At 44.4% G+C, this 22,419-nt stretch overlaps 1 protein-coding gene across 2 annotated transcripts in view; it reads right to left on the bottom strand.

Moving 5' to 3' along the window:
• Window positions 1-2,087: 2,087 nt before the first annotated feature.
• The window catches only part of LANCL2 (LanC like glutathione S-transferase 2), a 56,441-nt gene continuing 36,109 nt past the window's right edge, over window positions 2,088-22,419 (bottom strand). For both annotated transcript variants that reach the window (XM_024764346.1, XM_024764347.1), the window contains 6 exons: window positions 21,707-21,854; window positions 20,216-20,362; window positions 17,141-17,323; window positions 7,815-7,991; window positions 4,752-4,824; window positions 2,088-2,405 (listed from right to left, as the gene is read on the bottom strand). In XM_024764346.1, the coding sequence (XP_024620114.1) occupies window positions 2,290-2,405; window positions 4,752-4,824; window positions 7,815-7,991; window positions 17,141-17,323; window positions 20,216-20,362; window positions 21,707-21,854 (844 nt within the window). In that variant the 3' untranslated portion in view covers window positions 2,088-2,289. The remainder of the gene's footprint in view (window positions 2,406-4,751; window positions 4,825-7,814; window positions 7,992-17,140; window positions 17,324-20,215; window positions 20,363-21,706; window positions 21,855-22,419) is intronic.

The following is a 22,419-nucleotide window of genomic DNA, read 5'->3' as shown; positions in this document are numbered from 1 at the left end:
ATCAACGTTTTCTCTTTCTTATTTTAAAATGGCATTGTGCGTACACATTATTTTACACACTTAGACACATCTTGGATACACAAACTAAGAAATCACCGTGAGCTGCTCTGAGGTCCGAAATTGCACTCATCACAACCACTACACCAGCTCTGGGACTCCTCTGTCCCGCTGCCTCTGGGGACTGAGAGCTGGACCTGGCACCGTGCAGCCACCCGTGTTGCGCCCCAGGAAGCGGGTTACTGTGGAGTCACAGACTGCGTCTCTGTTGACATCTGGTGGGCCAGCGGGAGGGGTCAATCCAGCTGGCTTCTAAAAAAACCCTGCAAATACAATCTCCTCCGTTTACCTCACAAGCGCTCCATCTTCCCTCAGTGTGCAAGGCAGAAACAAGCCGAACATACAAGGCATCGTGACGCCCAGGTGTCACGAAGTGTCACCCTCACTGCTTCCGGTCAGGAGACACGTGGCCAGGACCAGGGCCTCCACGCGCTGCCCCCTCTTGCTGAGGGGGGTGAACCCTGTGCAGCCCCACTGGCCCCCCGAGAAATGAGGCGGCTTGGGTAAAACTCCGTGCCGAAGCCCCGCGAGGTGGCAGCAGTGCAGCTGGGCTGAGCTGCGACACCAGGGGAGCTCTTCGGACAAACAGCCCCTCGGCTCACTCACGTCCCGCCTGCAGGCCCCGGGGACGCACATGAGCAGGCCCGGGAAGACGGTTACAACACAACCGTGAGGATTTATACCCATGGAAGTCATCATCCTAACTTGAACAGTCGTGACGGAGACTCATGAGGCGTCATTTAGAAACCGAAGGGCACGTGTTCGGGAGTCGGCCCCACCGCCAAGGCTCAGCAGGGTCCTGAGGACTGCACAGAATTACACACGTGTGAAGGGATCTGTCTTCTACATGGACACTCTCTCACCTTTATGAAAGGAGTGGAAACGAGGCTGATAAACATCTGACAGTCCCTTGTAGATAAGGACCAGACCGTCAGAGAGACCTATCTTGTCTTTTATGAACTGGCCTTAGCTCATGAGAAGTCTGTACAAAGTCCTAGACCACTCATACCATGACAGCAAAACTCTTCTAAAAACATGTACAAGGTAAAATTACTGAGGGTATGCTAAGCCAAATTAATGCCCAGTTTTAAAATAAAAACTGTCAGACAGACAGAATCGTAATTTTCTTGGGTAGGAGACTGTTTTCCATATGCATAAATGCAGACTAGTACTTTATGCCTAATACGTTTCATCAAAGGTGAGACTTTTATCACCCAAATCGTAGACAGAAATAAGGACTAAATTCATTCCAAATTTGTATTTGGACGACTTAGCAAACTTTGGAGTGAGTTCAGCTGGAGGGACATGGAAGAGACGCATATCCTTCCGCTCATCGTGCGTCTGGGATTGTGCCCGCTGTGCTTGTAACACTGTTGCAACACCGACAGAACTGAGATGCAGCCTACTCTACTAACACACACTGAGTCTAGACTGGCCAACCCCCAGTCACGGCTACATGATTTACAATGTGGCCACGAAAACGGCTCCCTCGAGTGGCCCTGGTGTCGTGAGTCCACCCCCCAGGGCACGAGCTGCCCTGGATTGCGAGCAGGGTCCGGAACTTCACACGAAGAGCCTGAGAATGGGAGCCCCAGCAGAGCTGCAATGCACCCCCTCTGGCTTCTTAAAAACACTGAGGTGAGCACGAAACACAAAGAGGGAGCATTCTACCTGGTGGAAAGGCTCACCACCCCCTACTCCAGCAAACTCCCTCTACCTGTTCTATTTTTTTTCATTTCTGGAGTGGTCTTTCTCTCGTGCTGATCTGAAAGGTACCCACAGAAAATGCTGGAAAGTCTTATGACTGGGACATCACTGCGGAGAATCTTCTGTTACATAGGAGAGACACCACCTGCCTATTTCCTGTTTGTCAGTACAGAAAACACCCCACTTTAAATATTATGTACAGAGAAGAGGCTGCCGCGTGCCCTCATGCACAGCCAGCTCGGGCTCATGGACAGAGAAGGGCTTCCGTTTAGAACAACCTACACCTACAGACAGCAAACACCAAGAGACATGCACACACTACAGAGAACTGGACACGAGGAATTCATATTGTACACCAGTGAGGGGACACTGTTACAGAACGCTGATGGGATGGTCTGTCATCACATTCTGACACAGGGTTCTGGGAGGGTGCCTGCTTCTCCTTTTTCTCCCTCTTTCAGGATTCACACTTGGTTCTGTGTCAGGCACTAAGCAACCCGGTGGCTTCTGGTCCAGTTGGATCTCTCAGTCGTCTTTTTGCACCTTTGTATCCTTCTGTGGAGAGCCGAGTTCAAATGCTGGAAACCGTGATGCCTCTGGGGCCAGGATGTCGGAGAGGAAGTGAACAGTGCCAGCCATACCTGCAACGCAAAACGCGGTCCTTCGTGAGAAAGGGTGCGTGGCGGGGTCCAGAACCGAGTGACCTCTGATGGCTGCCTTTACTGGGGCTGTAAGGATGTGGGAAAGGTGGGGAGGACTTTGAAAATAACTTCACACGCACAAAAAGGAAATCTTCACATCAGCACCCAGCAGGTAATATCAGTTTTCTTCATTCTCTTAATTTTAAAAATTGGTTTCTGAGCTTTAATCTTGTATCTTGACACTTTGAGATGATTTCACAGAAGTGCTAACAAAAAGGTTAAGCGCGCTGCTACGGTGATATTCCAACATATAAACGTCCTCTCAGAGCCTTTACGTTCTTATTCCAAACGGAAGGTTGCATTTTGGGTTTCAAAAATGTTATTTTAAAACGAACTTTACTTGCTTGGTCAAAATCCCCACCGCCAATCACTGCAGTAACTCAGCAGCCTACCCGAAGGATCCCTTGGCAGGAGGGAGCTCCTCCACAAAGGGTCCTGGGCGCTGTGGGCCCTTCCAGCCTAGTGGCCTCCACACCGACACTCACCCATCCAACGAGAACCTAGTCAGTGTCTCCTGCCAGGCACTTGTGAGGCACAGGGGCCCAGAAGAATGCAAGAGCTTCCCAGCCTCTCGGGAGGGTACATTCCAAGCTTTTTCACCCGCTGGGGCTTTGAATTTGCCATGATCAACTTGAATTTATGAACCTGAATCAACTCCATTTAGAGTTCAGGTATTAACTGTGTTATATCTGATACAAATACACCTCATTTTTATGACCCAAAAGACGAAAATTTTTATTCTGAGAAACATTTTTTCGTTAGTTTCTTTGAATATTAAAAAGATCTTATTCTGCAAAAGATAATGACAAATGCTCTAATTTTTGCTGGTTTATCTATTATATAATTAAAATCTCAGTAGCAGAAATAAAACAGGGCATTAGCACGACAGACAGTTCAGACATCAAGAAGATAACGAAGGACTGCCACCAAAGCTTTTTATGCACAGAAATTTAACCCCTCAGGTGAACTGGAGCAATATCTTGAAAATACAAACTACTAAAACTCACTGAATATGAAACAGATAACTTGAACAGCCTTGTAACCTATTAAACAAACTGAATTTGTAAACTTCAAACTCCCGGAAAAGAAATCTCTTGGCTAGGAAGGTTTCGCTGAAGAATGCTACCAAACATTTAAATGAGAATTCTTCCACCAATTAATATACAATCTATTACAGAAAACAGAGAAGGTACTTCTCACAGTTTATTAGGCCAGTATTACCCAGATAGCAAAACCAGACAAACACAGTATAAGAAAGGAAAACTACAGGCCAATATTCTTCATGAATATAGACACAAAAATCACCGACAACAATTAGCAAATATGATTCTGCAATACATAAAAAGAACTGTACACCATGGCCAAGTAAGGGTTATTCCCGAGATGCAAGGTTGGCTTAATATCTGAAAATCAACCAATGTGATCCACACTGCTGGGGGCCCGAAGAAGAAAAACCGCGTGATCTTATCAACCGATGCAAGAAAGGCACCTGACAAAATGCAACACCCATCTACTTTCTGATGTTTTAAAAAGTATTCATTTATTCCTTCTGAAATTTATTTTGGAATTACTATAAAAGGTATCTTGACACTTTAAGATGATTTCTAAAGTAATTAAAAAGTCACCATCCATTTATCGTAACACCATTAACGTTTGCCCTCTGGTTTCTGTGGCCTATGTTCCAAATTACCATTACACACACACACACACACACTAAACAAAGAATATCTGAGTCTCTGTAGGACTTCCACTTTGTTTTCCCGAATTAATGCTATGTATCGTGTGTGCCTGGAGCAGACTCGCAATGTGTCTGCTGGTTTCTTTCATTGCTCTTGTTTTTCAGAACTGTCTTCAATATTCTCATTATTTTTTCCAACTACTAATACTTGTATTTACTAATACTTTAAAATTACTAATATTAATTATTTGTACTTCTTTACATGACTTAATACATTTAAGTAACTAACCAGGTCTGCTGTGAACAGATCAATACTCCACGCACATTACCGATGAAACGCACAGGAGTAAACGTTACTTTCTTCCATTACTGAGCAGCAGACAGCCTATGCCTATCCGGGTCACAAAAGATCTAAAACTACTTGGAGGAAGTTCACACACAAAACAGGCAAGGTAAAGAGGCTCAATAGAATTTTCTGCAATGAACGACTCTGCTCACGGTATTTACCAGCTGTGCAGCGATTTAAGATCAACTGTGATGGTGCAGAGTCAGGAGAACCAAATGCACACACCCACATACTTAAACCCGGAGCTTTCCCTCACTCTTACCTTCAAAGAGAGAATAGGGTCTGTCAGGAATGCGGCAACCATGTGTTCCATATTCTAGGCACCATTCTGCAAACTAGGGAGAAAGACATTTCTTTTTAAGCGTGGGGATTTCACTTGGTGAAAATGGAACGCCTAAGACACTGCAGTGCATTCACCAAGAATCAAAGAAAGCAGACTCCCAGGCAACAGAGTGGTCAGGAGTGTTAGCTCGGAGGGACTCGGCACCACCTCTTCTGAGCAGGTGAGTCCTGGCAAGCTCTGTCACCTGCCTAGGCCTGTTTCCTCCTCCGTAGGGGGGGAATTTACCTAGGAAGGTTGTTGGGAAGGCTGAAGTAAGAAATCTCACAACCCAACAACCTCCGGTCTTTTCTAAGCACCGCCTCCTGCCCCTGCAGGCGCTCCGTCCAGATTAAAACACTGGCTCTGAAACCGCTCGCCTGGCTGCGCTCTCTGGGCTCACCGCCAGCCCCTCTGCTGAACACGCAGCCCTCCCTCCCTTCTCTCCCCACTGCTCCCCGGCCGGCCCACCCACTGCCCACTGCCCACCCTGCTCATCTTGAAAACTCATCCCTTAGCTTTATCAGCAATTTCCTCTGAGCTCCCCGACCCCTTCTTCTTAAACCTCTTCAATGGATTTTTATAACATTATAATAAATTTCCCTTCTTTGCTTAAGGTAACTTATTTTTTGTCATATGTATATAAAGAATCATAAATTCAGCACATATACCATAAAACTTTCTACCCTCCAAATCTGCTCACTCTTCTAGCTTGTTTGATGCACCACCATCTATCTGGTTTCCTTAGAGATCAGAGAGACATTCATACATTTCTGTCTTCTCCACATTAAAAAAAACCCACTGAATTCTGTGGGCTCAGCTCAATATCTGGTTTTTTTTTAGTGTCTATCAAGAGGAATTTATTTTTTTAACATCTTTATTGGAGTATACTTGCTTTACACTGGTGTGTTACTTTCCACTTTATAACAAAGTGAATCAGCTGTATCAATACCTTAAGTATTTCTGAATCTCTCCTCTTTAGTATCACAGCCAACCCTTGGGTTTATAACTCAACATTTCTTGCATTAATTATTAAACAACAATTTGGAGAAACCCAAATTGTTTACCTCTACCTCATCCATTCCACCGTGGTCACGGCGATCCTTCTGAGAGGAGTCTGGACATGAATCACAAACCTTTGGGAAGCCCCGCCTGCAGATGAGAACCACCCAGGAGCTGGCACCTGGGGGCCTGGGCTCCCACAGAACCGGGCCCAGGGTGGGGTCCAGGCACTTTTTTTTTTTTTTTTTTTTGTGGTACACAGGCCTCTCACTGCTGTGTTCTCTCCCATTGCGGAGCACAGGCTCCAGATGCGCAGGCTCAGCGGCCATGGCTCCCGGGCCCAGCCGCTCCGTGGCATGTGGGATCTTCCTGGGCCGGGGCACGAACCCGCGTCCCCTGCATCGGCAGGCGGACTCTCAACCACTGCGCCACCAGGGAAGCCCCAGGCACTCTTTTAAAGCTCCAGTGATTCTAAGGTGTAACCAAGGCTCAGATCTACTGACTAAGGGGAAGGACCAGCTTTCTTTGGCCTCGGCCCCTCTGACTTCACCCCTCGGCCTTGCACCCTCCCATGCTGAGCGCTCGGGGTCAGGCTTCACTGTGCCGTACCTGCCTCTGCGGCTCTGCAGGGGCTCTTCTCCTACTGGGGTGCACTTCGCCTCCCCATGCCCAGCCTTCCTGGCCCACCTGAAAAGCTCCACATCTTTAGAAAACTAGCTGTGCCTCAGCCCCCATGAAGCCTTCCCCAATCCCCATATTTTCTTACCCATCTGCTACTGTGACTGCCGTCCAACCGAACTGCCCCTCGCCTCACTGACCCCAGCTCCTGCCCTGCTCTGCTCTGGCCAAGGGAACGCTGCGGGCCCCAGGGTGCTCACCCCGCCAGCTTCCTTGGCTGGCGGCACCACTCCCACCCGCTTGCTCACGCTCCAGCTCTGCTCTGGGTCTCAGCCTACATGGCACCCCTGATGCCCGGGTCAGGCACCTGCCCTCTGCATCCCCACAATACCCTGCGTGGCCTCTGTTGAGTGTGGGCACCACGACCGCGTGCGTGTCTCGGGGCACCAGGTCGGAGGGCTCTGTTCCATCTGGTGTGAGAAAAGGCTTCAGAACAGTAATAAATATACAGAATAGGCCACCCGAATGCCTCTATCAAGGGTCACTGGACATTTTGGTGCATTTTCTTCCAATCTTTTTTTCTGTGTTCCTGTAACTTTATTTTGTGAAGTGTGTATAGTAATAAAAACACCAGCAAACATTTACTGAGTCTTGTTTTGTGCGTCCATTTTCGCACATCCGATGCGTATTTATTAAGCCTGTCCTTGGTGCCGGCGCTGCCCTAGGTACTGGGTAGGGTTGGGACGTTGACGAGGAAGATCACGCAGCTCGTGGTCTAGGGTGCGGCACACTCAGGAACAAGCAGAAGCGCACGGTGAGTGCCCTGGTGGCTCTATCACCGGGGAGACCTCAGAGGTCGTCTCCACCAGGCAGATTTTGGGGAAGTCCCAGGAACGCTGCTCCCCGTGGAGAGCATGGGACAAGGCGGGGGAGAGGCAGTCAGGGGCCGAGGCGCACGGGGCTCTCCACTTCGGGGCTGTGGGTGCCGCTCATGGGCAGTGGGAAACCACTGGAGGATTTTAAGCAGGGGCAACTACCGACGACCTGCCCATTACCTCAATTAATTCTTCCTGGAACAAATTTAGGAGGCGGGTAGTATTTTTACAGATGAGGAAACTGAGGCTTGAAGAAGGGGCGCCCCAAAGTCATGAAGCTAATAAATGCACAGGAGGGCATCCTAACAGGTCATGGGACTCCAGAATGCATTTCCACCCCTTAGTCCCATTGTACAGATGGAACGGCCAAGGCACGTGGCCGCCAGGGACAAGGCTCTGCAGAAGAAACCACAGAGCTGGGAGAAACACGTCTGAAGGAGGAGAGAGCTGTATTTGGGCTCTGTGTGTGCCCTGGAGGGTTCAGAAGTGGTTTGGATAGAGATGTCCTTACCTTGCAAGCGCGGTAGAGGTACTTCTTATCCCGCGTGAGGTGGTAAAGGGAAAGGAAAGAGTAGCCGTTCCCAGCGGTCCCATGGCAGATCCCATAGCCCTTCCGCAGCAAACCTCGCTGCCAAATCACATCGCTGCACTCCATGGCATCCTTCAAGTACTTCTCCTCCTTAAACACCTGGGCAATGAGAAACAAAGCAGTGTTAAACAGACATCTTATGCAATGAGTTAGTGAAATATTTCCCCTTTCTGTTTAGAAAACTGCACGGCGTTCAGAAACCTGAAATGACGGGTAAACCAAGCGCAGAGGCAGCAGCCCTGCACCAGGTACCGTGCCTCCTGGGACCTGTAGGCTGCAGCTGTGACACTCCTACTCGTGCAGAGGGCAGTCGAGGATCCCGCACTGTCCCGTCATGCAGGTCAGGAACACTCCACGTCCTAGGTTAGCCACACATCCACCGCACCCGACGAGCTGTCATAAATCTTCACAAGGAACCCCGCAAAGTGTGTCCTCAGCCCCAGCGGCAGGCGGCACCATCTCCACGCAATGGTTTATGGGGACGGAGGGACAAACGTGCTCGGTGGAGGCCAGTGCGCCAGCATGAGGAAGCTTTCGCCCCCCCAGATTCCCCTTGACACTCCTCTGTCTCCTCTCATTTCATTTATTTTCTTTCCCTGGTCCTCTCCTCTGAATCCGTTATTAGCAGTCTCCCCTGCTTATTAGCTCATTCCATTCTAGTGCAAATGCGCTTTGGACCATGGATTAGAGGCAAAGGCTCATTGGAGAAGAGCTCCTTGGGGCGGCAAAGGGGACCCTCCTTGTGACTGCTGAGCGGTGACTCCTGGGCACCCGCCGAGGAGGCTCTGAGGTGCAGGAAAACCCAAGTGCCTGAACTGCGACCAGCGCCTGCCGTGGCCAGCAGGGGATGGAGGCAGATCCGCATGCAGTCACCGCTCCAGGTGCAGGGCCTCGCCAGGGGCAGGAGCAGGCTTCTCGGTCATAAAAGCAGCTGAGACGTGGACTCTGGGGCCCCTGAGTGTCAACCTCAGCTCCGTCACCTTTTAACTGTGACCGAGGACAAGGCGCCTCTTACGTCTTAATGTACTATAAAAAGATACCCTTTCTTCATCTCAGCGGCTTGTTGTATTAAAATGAAATAACACACAAGAAGCTCTCAGAACACTGCCTGGCACACGGTCAGTGCTACTTCCGAGCTGTCACTGACCACCATCCTTTCTGTGTTATGCCGCCAGCACAGACATGTCATCCTCGCATTTGCATCTTAAGCCTCTTAAAATGAATTATAAAAGGAACCTAGTTCCCATCCTGAAAAAGATTAGGTCAAAGCTGACAGGTGAAAGGACACTGTTTTGGAGGCTCTGTCATAACATCACACTGAGAGTAAGGCCAGTCCTAAAGAAAACCTGACTGGCTCCTTTCTGATGGCCACCCAGGGGTACGTGAAATCAATCAGACTTCTTTCCCGTTGTCCCTGTCCCCCTGGTGAGACTGAAGCTGCTAGAGGCACCCCACACAGCGAGCTTTACCTTCCTTCCCCGGCGCATGCCCGCAGCACGCCCACCACGCCCACTACCGTCACACACTGATGCTCCACGTGAGGAGCTACTCTGAATAGCGGGACACTTGAGGGGCTTCCCTGGTGGCGCAGTGGTTTACAATCCGCCTGCCAATGCAGGAAACGTGGGTTCGAGCCCTGGTCCAGGAAGATCCCACATGCCGCGGAGCAGCTAAGCCCGAGCGCCACAACTACTGAGCCTGTGCTATAGAGCCCACGACACAACTACTGAGCCCATGAGCCACAACTACTGAGCCCGCGAGCCACAACTACTGAGACTGCGCTCTAGAGCCCGCGAGCCACAACTACTGAGCCTGCGCTCTAGAGCCCGCGAGCCACAACTACTGAGCCTGTGCTCTAGAGCCCGTGAGCTGCAACTACTGAGCCCACGTGCCACAACTACTAAGCCTGCACTCTAGAGCCTGTGCTCCACAACGAGAGAAGCCACCGCAATGAGAAGCCCACACACTGCAACAAAGAGTAGCCCCCGCTCGCCTCAACTAGAGAAAGCCCACGTGCAGCAACGAAGACCCAATGCAGCCATAAATAAACAAACAAATAAATAAATATTCCTTTAAAAAAAAAATAGTGGGACATGTGAAAATTTAATGCACACTGAAGCTCCCAGATTTATCTTCTCTACATTGTAGCCATTATAACTTGGCCAGAAAATCTATTTACTGATCCACATTCTCTCTCTCAAATCGTAAATTTCCCTGGGAAATGCCATGACACAAAGTTCGAAGAGACAGTGCGATGCAGAGGAAGACGTAAGAGATCTGGAGTCGGAAGACACGGCTGGACTCCCTCTTCCACTACAACTGACCGAGTAACTTTGGGTGAGTCATCATAACTCCTCTGACTCTGTCTGCTCATATTAGAAAATGAACTGATAGCTGAGATGACCAAATGTTGAAAACAGAGACAAGCATTTGGGGCAGTTATTAAAAATCTTTAAGGATGAAAAAGAAACTAAACACATCATCAATGAATGGTTTGGAAATCTCAGAGAAACATTACTATAAAAAGAAATAGATATTCAGGAACTGAAAAAACACCAATAGATGAAATTAAAAACTTATTGAGTAAGGCTTAATAGAGAAGAACTCATTAGTGAATATGAAGCTCAATAAATAGAAATTATACAATCTGAATTACAGAAAAGAAATTAAAAACAAAAGCCTCAGAGACCTGTTGGAAAGTAAAGGCCTAACGTTTACCAAATGTAGTGGAAGACATACAAGTTCAAGAAGCTTAAAGGCTCTCAAGCAGGATAAACACAAACAGATACACATGGGTACATGATAAAAATATTGAAAACCAAAAAGAGGAAATCCCAAAAGCTTCCAGAGAAAACACAGACTGCTTATAAGAGAACAATATAAAGAATGACTAACATCCTAAAAACAGTGAAGGCCAGAAGACAGTGGAGCAGTATCTTTAAAGAACTGAAAGGAATAAAAAAAACTGTCAGCCGAGATATTCAGCAAAAATATCTTCAAAGAATGAAGGTGAAATTTACAATAGCCAAGACATGGAAGTAACCTAAATGTCCACAGACAGATGAATGGATAAAGGTGTGGTACATACATACAATGGAATATTACTCAGCCATAAAAAAATAAGAAAATAATGCCACTTGCAGCAACATGGATGGACCTAGACATTATCACACTAAGTGAAGCTAGAAAGAGAAAGACGAATGCCACATGACATCACTTATATGTGGAACCTAAAATATGACACAAATGAACTTACCTATGAAACAGAAACATACTCACAGACATAGAAAACAAACTTATGGTTACCAAAGGGGAAAGGGGGGAGAGATAAATTAGGAGTTTGGGATTAACAGATACACACTACTATATATAAAATAGATAAACAACACGGTCCTACTGTATAGCACAGGGAACTACAGTCAATATCTTGTAATAATCTATAAGGGAAAAGAATCTGAAAAAGGATATATATAATATCTCTGAATCACTCTGCTGTACACCTGAAACCAATGCAACATTGTAAATCAACTATATTTCAATAAAAAAATAAAATAAGAGAGTGAAGAGTACCACAGCCCACTGAGACCACACACTGTTTCACATCTAACCCTTTGTAGAGTGAACCTAGATCTTCTGCACCACAGTGGACTAGAACACACCCTGTCCCTTCCTCAGACCTGGTCACCGAGACCTCTCCTCGGTATAACCCTGTTGTGGATTGCATGGTATGAAGTAGAATTCAGAATTTTTTAATAGCTGGTGTAATTTTCCATTGAGCTATAAGATTCTGACCTTACTCCCTCTGCCTCTTAAGCTTTTCCAAGGGAAAACTGGGTTGATTTTTTTCTCTTATGGCTTAATACATGACTACATGCAACAGCCTTTGGGATGCAGATCATTATTTGTCTTACTGCCACGGTGTTTACCATTTCTTCATAAACACTGTGAATAACAATGTCTGCTCCAAAGAAATGAAGGGTTTTTTCCCTTCCTTCTTAATGCTTTCATCTTTTTATCCAATATGTCCTTTATCTTCTTTAAGATGATTTCAACTACTAAAATTAAAGCCTTCAAGAAAAATATCAAAACAGGAAAAATGAGCTCATATTCAGTGAAACTGGATTGGTAAGAGGGTCTGGACTTGCCAAGAAACAAACATGACAGGAAGTCAATAACGCTACTTAACATTTTTTTTTTTTATTCTCATAAGTAGAAGTGACGTTTCAGCTGATTCGTTTACAAGACCTCTTCCAGTAACAATACTCAATTTATTAGGAGATTAAACTTACAATATTTTAGTAGTTAATTAAAAAACTAATTCCTAAGAGGCATTTCCACTGTAGGTCTTGGAGAGAAGGAATCCTTCACAATTTTCCACTTCAATTTTTTTTTTACATCTTCCATTTAGACTTAGTAGCCAATCTGATGGGGCAGCAGAATTGAGTTTTCTTAAGTACAGGGTAATATTCACCTCTCTCATTGCTTCTGCTTATTATTAGGCATTCCTAAAGTGCAAGGGAATTTCTGAATCAGTTATTACAAAACCCCTGTTCTCTGCAGTTTTTGGGATAATAAAGAAACGTCCACAGAACTGATCTAGATGTTCACAGTAAGGATAGCATTCTTCACAAACCACCACAGGATGTGGAAGGAAGATTGAAGCACCACCCCCAGAGGGACTGTTTCAGATTTTGCCCATGGAAATCACCATTGTAGGAACAACCAGGAAGTAACCAAAACTTTCACCCATATTAGGAAAAGTTCCCTGGTATGTAAAGCAGATGTACTAGTAATCCCAAAATGTCAAGCTCACCTTGAAAACTATAAAGCAATTCGGTACAAACTGCACCAGTGCCACAGGAATATGTAACAGTAGGAATTCTACTGTTAGAATTGTATCAGTTCATTCCGATGTCAAGAACCACACATCGTCATCACACAAAACTGCAAGAAATTTTCTTCAAATAGAGGAAGATACAGAATCCTCGTTATCACAGATTCCACAACGATCTACAAGCTAGAGGCTGTTTGCCAGACATGCATTCCTTGCAAGAATCATCTCTTTGACAATGGACCATCCTCTAAGTGATCTGCTGAAGCAATGAAAGCCAGGCCAAAGGAGTTCCGACTGGTGCATTCAAGTGGGTGGCGTCGGGCAGAACATGGTGTCCATATGGCACTCGCCACCCGAGGCAGAGCCGGAGGCACGGGACTGTTTAGCAAGGAGTTGGGATCCAAATGCATGCATTACAACTAACATATACCATCCTTTATTTTCCATTAAGAAAAAAAAAAAATGAATGAAAGTGAAATAAAGACAAATTTAAGATAAGTGATAAATCTGTTGTCACCAAACCTGGACTATAGGAAATGCTAAAGGAAGTTCTCTGGGCTGAAGGAAATGATACTTGATAGAAATCTGGACCTTCAAGAAGGAATGAAGAGCACTGAAAAGAGGAAATATACAAATACATATCAAAGACCATCTTCTTTGCTTGTCTTAATTTCTTTAACATACATAGGACTATTTAAAAAGCAAAAATTATAAAACTATACCGGGGGTTTATAACATTTGTTGATACATCTTGACAGATGTAATAAAGACGTACAGAACTGCTGTCAGGAGAACTAGGCACTTACTGTCTCCTTAACATTTTATATGAAGTGTACAGTGTTAATTCTAAGCAGGCTGTGAAAAGTTAAGGATATATATTGAGCAACCACTAAAAAAAAGCTCAAATAGGTGTAGTTAAAAGAGTCAACAGAGAAATTAAGATGGAATTCCAGAAAATATTCAGTTACTCTCTCCTACCTCCCTAAAAAGGCAAGAAAGAAAACAGAGGAGGAAAAGAGAGTTCCAAGATGTAGCCAACAGAAACCATATGGAAAAATGGCAGAGCTAAATCCAACCACATAAATAATTACATTAACTATATAGGAACTTAACATTCCAAATTAAAGGCTGAGGTTGTTAGGCTGCATTGCTAGACAACACCCAACTATGAAGACACACACTTTAAATATAAAGACATCAAAAACTATAAAACATTGCTGACATAAATGAAAGAAAATGTAAAAAGTGGAGAGATATACCATATTTGGGCATAAGGACACTCAATATTGGTATCAATTCTACCAAAACTGTTCTACAGATTGAATGCAATCTCAGTCATAATCCCACTAGGCCTCTTTTGCTGACAAACTGATTTCTAAAACTTACATGGGAATGCAAAGGATCTAGAATATTTAAAGCAATTTTGAAAAAGAAGAACAAAGCTGAAGTCTTAAATTACCTGATGTCAAAACTTAGAGTAAAGCTAAAGTAATCCAAACAGCACGGTATCACAGTGACAGATAAAGAAGCCAAAGAAACAGAACAGAGAGCCCAGAAATAAACCTACACTTACTAGGTCATCTGACTTTTGAACTAGTGCCTCTACGGGTACCAAATCAATCAATGGGGAAATCAAATGATGTGGGAACAATCAGATACTCCTATGGTTAAAAAAAAGTTCTTCACTCCTTGCTTCACATAATATAATATACAAAACTTAACTTGAGACAGTTCTCAACGTAAAATCTAAATCCACGAAGCATGTAGGAGAATACTATCTGTATAACCTGGGAGTAAGTAAAATTTCTCAGACAAGATACAGAAAGTAGTTGCCATTACAAAAAACACACTGATAAGGCAGATTTTACCAGAATTTAAAACTCTATTCATTAGAATGCCATAAAGAACATGATCAGGCCAACTACAGACTGGGAGAAATTATTTCCAAAACGTATCTGACAAAAGGACTTACAACCAGAACGTAGGAAGAAGTTTTATGACCCCATAATAAAAGAAAAACAATAAATACATAAAACAGTGTGGGTAAAAGGTATGAACAGACACTCAGCAAAGATACACAGTTGACCCTTGAACAACATGGGGGTTGGGGTGCCGGCCCCCACCTTGTTGAAAACCCTCGCGTAACTTTACAATGGGCTCTCTCTGTATGCCATTCTGCATCCCCGTATTCACCACACTGCATACCGTGTGGTACCACAGTACTGTATTTACTGAAAAAATCCATGTATAAGTGGCCCCACGCAGTTCAAACCCATGTTGTTCAAGGGTCAACTGTACAAACAACCCAGGAGCACAAGCAAAATTGCTCGACATCATTAACCATCAGGAAGGCACAAATTAAAGCCACAATGAAACACCCACCGGAATAAAATCAAGATGCCTTTCAACACCAAGTGTTAGCAGAGATGCGGAGCGACTGGAACTGTTTACACTGCAGATGGAATGTAAACCGGTACAGCCCTTTGAGAAAAGGTCTGGCAGTGTCTTATGAAACTAAAAAAGCTACCTTCTGATCAAGCAATTCTACTCCTAGTTATTAGCCCCAAAGAAATGCAAACATATGCCTACAAAAAAGATCTGTACAAGAATGTTCACTATAGCTCATTCACAATAGCAAAAAACTAGAAACAACTGAAAAACAAAGGCATAAACTGTGGTACGTTCATAAATGATGCTTCATGTTAGGAAGGTACCAGAATCTTGAGGAAGAAGGAAAGAAAACATAGCTTGAAAATAATCTCTCCAGGTGATCCTGATATACACCACCTAGAAAGACATTCCATGTTAGAAATAATCAACTTACAAATGAGCTTTTGGAAAATAATTCATATGAAAACATTTTCTGATGGACAGTGAAGAGTCGACCGTGAGGACGCATTCTGACCCAGGTCTACATTGGGAATTTCAGAGCAGGCTTGTGGGTGCAGGAGGCGAAGGTATGGTTGTTTCACACATCTGGCCCAGAATCAAAGGATTACTTTGATATCACTTTGGTATGACTTGCCTAGTTTTCCTGGGCAACATATTTACTTTTCCAAATATAATTTTATTTGACCAACGCTAGCATTTGTTTATTAGTGGCTGAGTCCACACAAACTGCTAAAGCCCTAGGGCCTAAATGTGTGGTTAGAAGGTGGTAGGATTTGTTACCGTAAACTGTAATTTACTGTCAGATAATGAAGAACTGATCGTAACTATTCATCAGAATGGAGTCCAGCTATGAGGTCCACAAACGTAATTGTTAGGAAATCATTTGCAAGTAACAAAATTCCTAATACAGCACAGAAATATTGTTAAAAATCTTGACATTTTTTCCAAGACCATCTACAATACTACATAACTGCGAATAACACATGTTCATACCAAGAAGAGTATACCCTACGTGAAATGTGATTAGCATCTATAGGAAGGGAAGACAAACTTAGTGTGAATCTGGACTCAAATTATAGTTTTATTTGTGAAAGATATTAATATTTTTTAAAATACTTGAACACCTTATGCCTTCCTAAGCGCTCCTGAAGGACTGATGAAAGGTTAATTCCCCACAATTTTTCTAAATAATTTATTACAGTTAATGACAAAAGGAAAATAAAATTGATTCAGGGACCAGTTCTTCTGGAATTTCCAGGTAGACATGTGAATTCTGCTCCAGTAAGCCTATTTCTGCAAAACTAAGAGACCTTGCCAAAACACTAAGATTAATCACTGTGGTTCCATCTGTATACTCTGGTACATAAGCAACAATCTCCAACATCAACTATTACAAACAAAGATGCATTAAAAGAAAAACAAAATTGCAGAAGAAGAATTGTTTGCTTTCAACTTACATGATAATTCTAAGTCCAGGGGAGAAATCAACAGTATTCTTAACACTGTGCCCAGATAGATCTACAGAGTCTACTACAATTCATCAGTAAAGGTACTGCCTAATTTCCAATAATACCTCATATGTGTAAAAATTTGAACGCCACATCGATCTTTTGTAAATAATTTTATAATAATTTAAAACTCAAATTTAAAAGCTCCTGAATCATCATCACCCGGCAATAAAGGCTTATTCAAGCAAGGAAATCAAATGATGTGAAGGCAAATAAAAAGCATTTTGGTTATAATACTGCCTCCTGCCTTACTGGATATTCACACTTACGTCATCTAGGTTTTCTTTTACACATGAATATAATCCCTGGTAAAACACACACATATACTTACAACTCTGATTATAGTGGCGATGAACAGTGAAATAAAAAGACTTTCTGTTTACTAGTAAAAATATTAACTCTAAAATGCTTTTAGTTTGCAAGCAAATGTGCCTACCAAAACCAAACTGAAAACTTGGCGGTGGAAACCGTGTCTGTGCACATCGGGTGCTAAGGACACGCCCTGCAGCACTGACCTTGTACGCCTGCATGAGCGTGTGGATGACACCGGGGGCCCCGTGACACCAGTGCACCAGTCGGTCTGTCTCATTGCTTAGGGATGACGGATAATTCCCAGATCGGAATCTTTTGTGGCGCATATAGTCAATACTAGGTTTCACCATTTCTGTCAAGGTTTCTTGGTCCACTTTTGCTGCTGGCTTTTAAACAAACAAAAATAAAACATTTCATTTATGTTTCCATAAGCTTTTTTTTTCTTTTTCTTTAAACCTCTGCATTGTGGCTAATATAGTTAAGCATCGATTACCCAGAATACTGAGGAACACATAAAATTAGAATTAATCCACTTCTCTGGTTACTTAAGGCCTGGGCAGACCTTTGCATCAACCCTTTCCAATGCTGTGCATGAAACTGATGGCCATCCCCTGGGGAATTCCCTCTTGCTCGGGGGAGGCAACTGACTGGATGAGGCCCACCCACAAGCGGAGAGCAAACTGCTTTACTACAAGTCCACCTGTTTAAATGTAAGTATCACCCAAACTCCCTCACAGACACACCCAGAATAATGTTTGACCAAATAGCCGGGCAATGGCAGCCCAGCCAAGTGAACACATACAATTAACCACCACAGACAGCTAGCCACCTTTTTTAATGGGGACTTCCATATACCTATACCTACACATCTTTTATCTGAGCTGTTTCTCCAAAAGAGAGACTTCACTCCCCCAGGTGAGGTGGTGGTCGTGTTGCTGGCTGGGGCGGGTAAAGGTGCTGGTGCAAGGCTGGCTGTGGCAGCAGGGAGGTCTCCCGCTGACCGTGTGGACAGTCACCAAGCCCCACTTTCAGGTCTGTGCTCCACTTCCACTCTCCTCTCCACCTGCTTTTCTGGAGTCAGAAGAACCGGTTTGACTGCTCCAGACCACGTACCTCACCCTGCACAGTGATCTCACTGCACAGGTCCAGCTGGGCCGCACAAGGATTTCCCAAGAAGCTCCCCTGCAGCCCAGACCTCACTCCCGCCTGATCACACGTGTGGCGCCGACACCGAGGGCGCCGCAAGCTCCCGAGTGCAGGGTCCTGCAGGACACCTGGCTGGCTTCTTGCTGGCACCCTCCTCCTCAAGCACCTTGTGCGGGCATCCCCGTCCCGTCGGGTCCCCTGCCGTTCCTTCGTTCCTTCGTCCGTTCTCAGTCCACTTGTCGCACGGGGCTCCAGAAGTCTCCGAGTCTCATCAGAGAAGCTGGGTGTCTGTTTTCTGTTTTCCTTGAGGTTTTGAAATGATTTTTCCGGAGGAGAACTGTGCTTTTATTCTTCATCGTGAGAGCGGAGTTCCCTTTAAGTGATATTTTGAAAGTTCTTGTGTATGTCGTTCTGACAGCTGTCCAGATGAAACCACACATGGAGCCCCCGCACAGCTAGGCCGGCACCGCTGGGGAGCGGCGTGTGCGGCTGGCCTCGTGAGCCCAGCTCTGGCACGCCGCTGCTATCCACCAGGAGAACGCTGACACCAGTTTCTAAATAGGATCCTCACGAAAGAGTGTTTCCACGTTCTTCACTTTAAAAGCAGATGAGCTGTAAATTTTATGATTCCTGATTCTCTCAAAGAACCCGCCAGCATCTAGCAAAATTAAACTGAACACCTAAATCTAAATTATTTTCTATTGGTGTGATTCTCATATGATTATGTTTCCCTTAAAGGTATGATCACTTTTAAAACAGGGTTCAAAAGCCACTTAAAACCTTTTTCTGGGAAAACAGAGAAAAACGGACAATCTACCAACTGTCTAGAACAACACTGCCATTTTAAAATGAGACATGGAATTGATTATTTTGGAAACATGTCTGCACCTAGATTCACAAATTGGAATACATACGTGTTTTACTTTCTACAAGGATAACCAAGGACACCTACTAATCACCAGAGAAGGGAGTTCTAGTCCTGCGCAGACAGGAATCTCCTGTTTGCCCTTAGTGAGGGGCAGCACGATGCAACATGTAAAAATAAAACAGGAATTTGTAAGTGAAAATTTAAAGCAGGAATACACGGGCTTTTAGTTAAAAAGATCTAAACTCTAATCCATGCTCCTTGACTTACTAGCGTTGCAATTTTGAATAAATTTATGAAGTACTCTGTTATGGGTGTAGTAGAATAAATAAAGGCTTAATTGGGGGAAAAACCAAACAAACAAGAGGCACAGCCGGACCTTGTTTTGCTGTTCTTTGCTTTACTGTGCTGCACTTGCGGTTTTTGAAAATTGAAGGCTTGCAGCACCATTTTCCCAATAGCATTCGCTCATTTTGTATCTCTGAAACATTTTGGTAATTCTCACAATATTTCGAACTTTTTCATTGTTATGTCTGTAATGGTGATCTGTGATCTTTGATCTTACTATTGCAAAAAGATTACAACTCACTGAAGGCTCAGATGATGGTGAAGCGTTTTTTAGCAACAGAATATTTTGAATTTCAGGTAAGTACACTTTTTTAGACAATGCTATTGCACGCTTAACAGACCACAGCGTAGCCTTGCTTCACTGCGACGTTGTGCTTTATTGCAGCAGCCTGGGACTGAACGCGCAGCGTCGCCGAGGTCTGCCTGCAGGCTGCATACAGAGCGGAAGAGGGACCCACAGGCCATAAGGCTGGAAGCAGGTTGAAGCAATATTTGGGGTGAGGTCTTTGACTGCCTGACGCAAGAGTCAGTATTGAATTCAGCAGATGCCAGGGATGATTCAGAGACAAAATCATAACCGCAGCAATAAACTAGTTAAATTTTGAACACAACTGATAGGAAGTCTCTGCCCTAGTCTGCATTCTGGAAGCCCTCTCTGCTCCCCGAAGGTTTTCCCCTATTAAAAGAGCAGGAGGACATGGACAGAAAGAAAGTGTGGGCCACAGACAACTAATCCAACACGTAACTGCACACAGAATTTGCTCTCAGGAGGCCACTGCTTGGGGATCCATGGTTCAAAGCAGGATCCTTATTTCATTTCAGCCTGCTTGGTTTGTAGTAAAATTTCAGTACACATTTCCGATTTGATCTAGAATTTTATAATACGGTCACTGCACTAGCATTTCAGAGTTTCACTCACCTGCATTAACATGTAGTAGATTCCGGCCATGCCATGCGCTGCTCCAACATACTGCTTCCTGTGCCACTGATACAACAGGGGACAGCGCTCAGCCTTCTTTTCTTCCCTTGACAAAGCCTTGCCCGATTCAATAATAGCATCGACTACCTACAGACATAATGAGATAGCGTAAGTCTAAAACACTTACATGTAATCTGTTTTAGTCTAATTAACAATAACATGTCTTTATATAGATTACTTATTCTAAAAATCTTTAAGCAGTTAGTAGCCAACACTGTTATCTTTATTTTATAAATACATACAGGCAGAGAGAAACCAGAAGACAATCTCAGAGTAGAAAAAGATACTAAGAAGTAGAACCAAGAGATCAAAAGGTCTTTCCATGAACAGTTTACTAGAACCTGGACAAACTTCCAATAAAAACTATCCTAGACTTAGTTGCTTTGTAGCTTCAATGTTTTCCCCCAAACACTGGCAAGTACAGTCGGCCCTCCATATTTGCTGCGGGTTTCACACCCATGGGTTCACCAACCTCAGGTCAAAAATACTGGTAAAAAAACATTCCAGAAAGTTCCAAGAAGCAAAACTTGAATTTGCTGCACGTGCACAACCTTTTACCCAGCATTTGCATGGTGTTAGGTATTCTAAGTAACCTAGAGATGATTTAAAGTACATGGGACGATGTGTACAATTTATATGCAAATACTATACCACTTTATACAAGGGACTTCAGCATCCCGGCGTTCTAGTATCCAAGGGGGGTCCTGGAACCAATCCCTAACAGGTACTAAAGGATAACTGTACATCTTCCAAGGCTGGAGGAACTGGCTTTATTTACGAAAGGCTAAGGAAGTGGGGTCTGTTGCAGGATTTTAGAATGACTATGCGGCAAAGACAGTAATTGTTTCCTCATATCCTCTCTCCCCTCACACTTTTGGTAACAGTGCCCCAAGTTTTAGCGAGGCATCTGGCCTCAGAGATACAAACAGCTGGACACGGTCATCTGACTGAGTTCTGGAAGTGGGATGGGAGCAGAAGTGAGGTGGGCAACTTCTAGTTCTCAGGCTTGAAAAGGAAGCTGCTCGTCTCCCACTTCCTCACCGCCCCCTGGGCTGGGGGTGCTCAGCAAGCTGTGGTCGTGCACATAAGGGCACGGTCCTAGGATAAGGCAGAACAAGACAGAAGCTGGTGCCTAGCCATATTCGCCTGGTTTGCCTACCAGTTCTGATACCTCCTGAAAGAGAAATAAACATTCTATCTTCCTGACGCTGCTGTTTGATTCTAGTAAAGACAGCTAAATTAATACAGACCTAAAGTTTTTTTAAAAACATCCCTGGAAGAGAAAAAAGGAGCAATTTATTAATTTTATGAGTGGCCTTGGGAAGTTACTCCTACCTAGAAGCAGAGTCCAGCCACTACCGCAAGTTTCTGCTAGCAGACAGGCTGCGTGGCAGACAGGAGAGGACGCCCCGGGGCGGGACCCCACAGTACCTCTTTGACAGCTGACCCACACACGGCGCCCGGCCCCATCTCCGTGCTCACGTAGAGTAAGGCGTACAGATAGCCTGCCCGGCCCTGAAGCAGCTCGTCGGGAAGGTCTGAATCTCGGCAGACGATGGCTCTCTGGAGCTGCAAAAGTCTACCCAACAAGAAACATCCTGCTTTCCCAGAGAGAGAATGTCTAACATACCTCTTCCTGAAACTGCAAGGAACCCTGTCACTTTAGGAACCATCTGTTACTATTTTTAATTTAAAACTTATTTTTAAAAATACCAAAAAAGAGGGAAAACAACGAAAACTTCCCCACTACAAAACCAAACAAAAACTTCTCGCTCAGATATCATCAACACGAATGATAAAACACCTTGCTGTTCAAAAGTTCTACATTTATATCTAAAATGTATAGGATACATGCACATAAGAGAAGATATTCTAAACCATATACGAGAAGACACTCAATTCTGTAATCCAGAATTACAAGAAAGTGATTTCAAATTTTAACAAAAATGTTACTAAAATGTAGCCAATGCTTGAAAATTAGCTTGAGTCACCCCATCTTTAACAAACATTAACCGACCAGCACCTGCCAGACACTCCACCAGACCATGGCCATGAGCTCTGATTTCTGCTGCTTCAGAAGAGAATATAAACCAAAAGGTACCATAAAAGCTTACATTCTCTAATTGTTTCCTAACAATTGAACC

The sequence above is a fragment of the Neophocaena asiaeorientalis genome, unplaced genomic scaffold, assembly GCF_003031525.2.
Source record: "Neophocaena asiaeorientalis asiaeorientalis breed wild unplaced genomic scaffold, Neophocaena_asiaeorientalis_V1.1 scaffold191, whole genome shotgun sequence".
NCBI lineage: Eukaryota > Metazoa > Chordata > Mammalia > Artiodactyla > Phocoenidae > Neophocaena > Neophocaena asiaeorientalis.
This window is presented reverse-complemented; position numbering and strand designations above follow the sequence as displayed.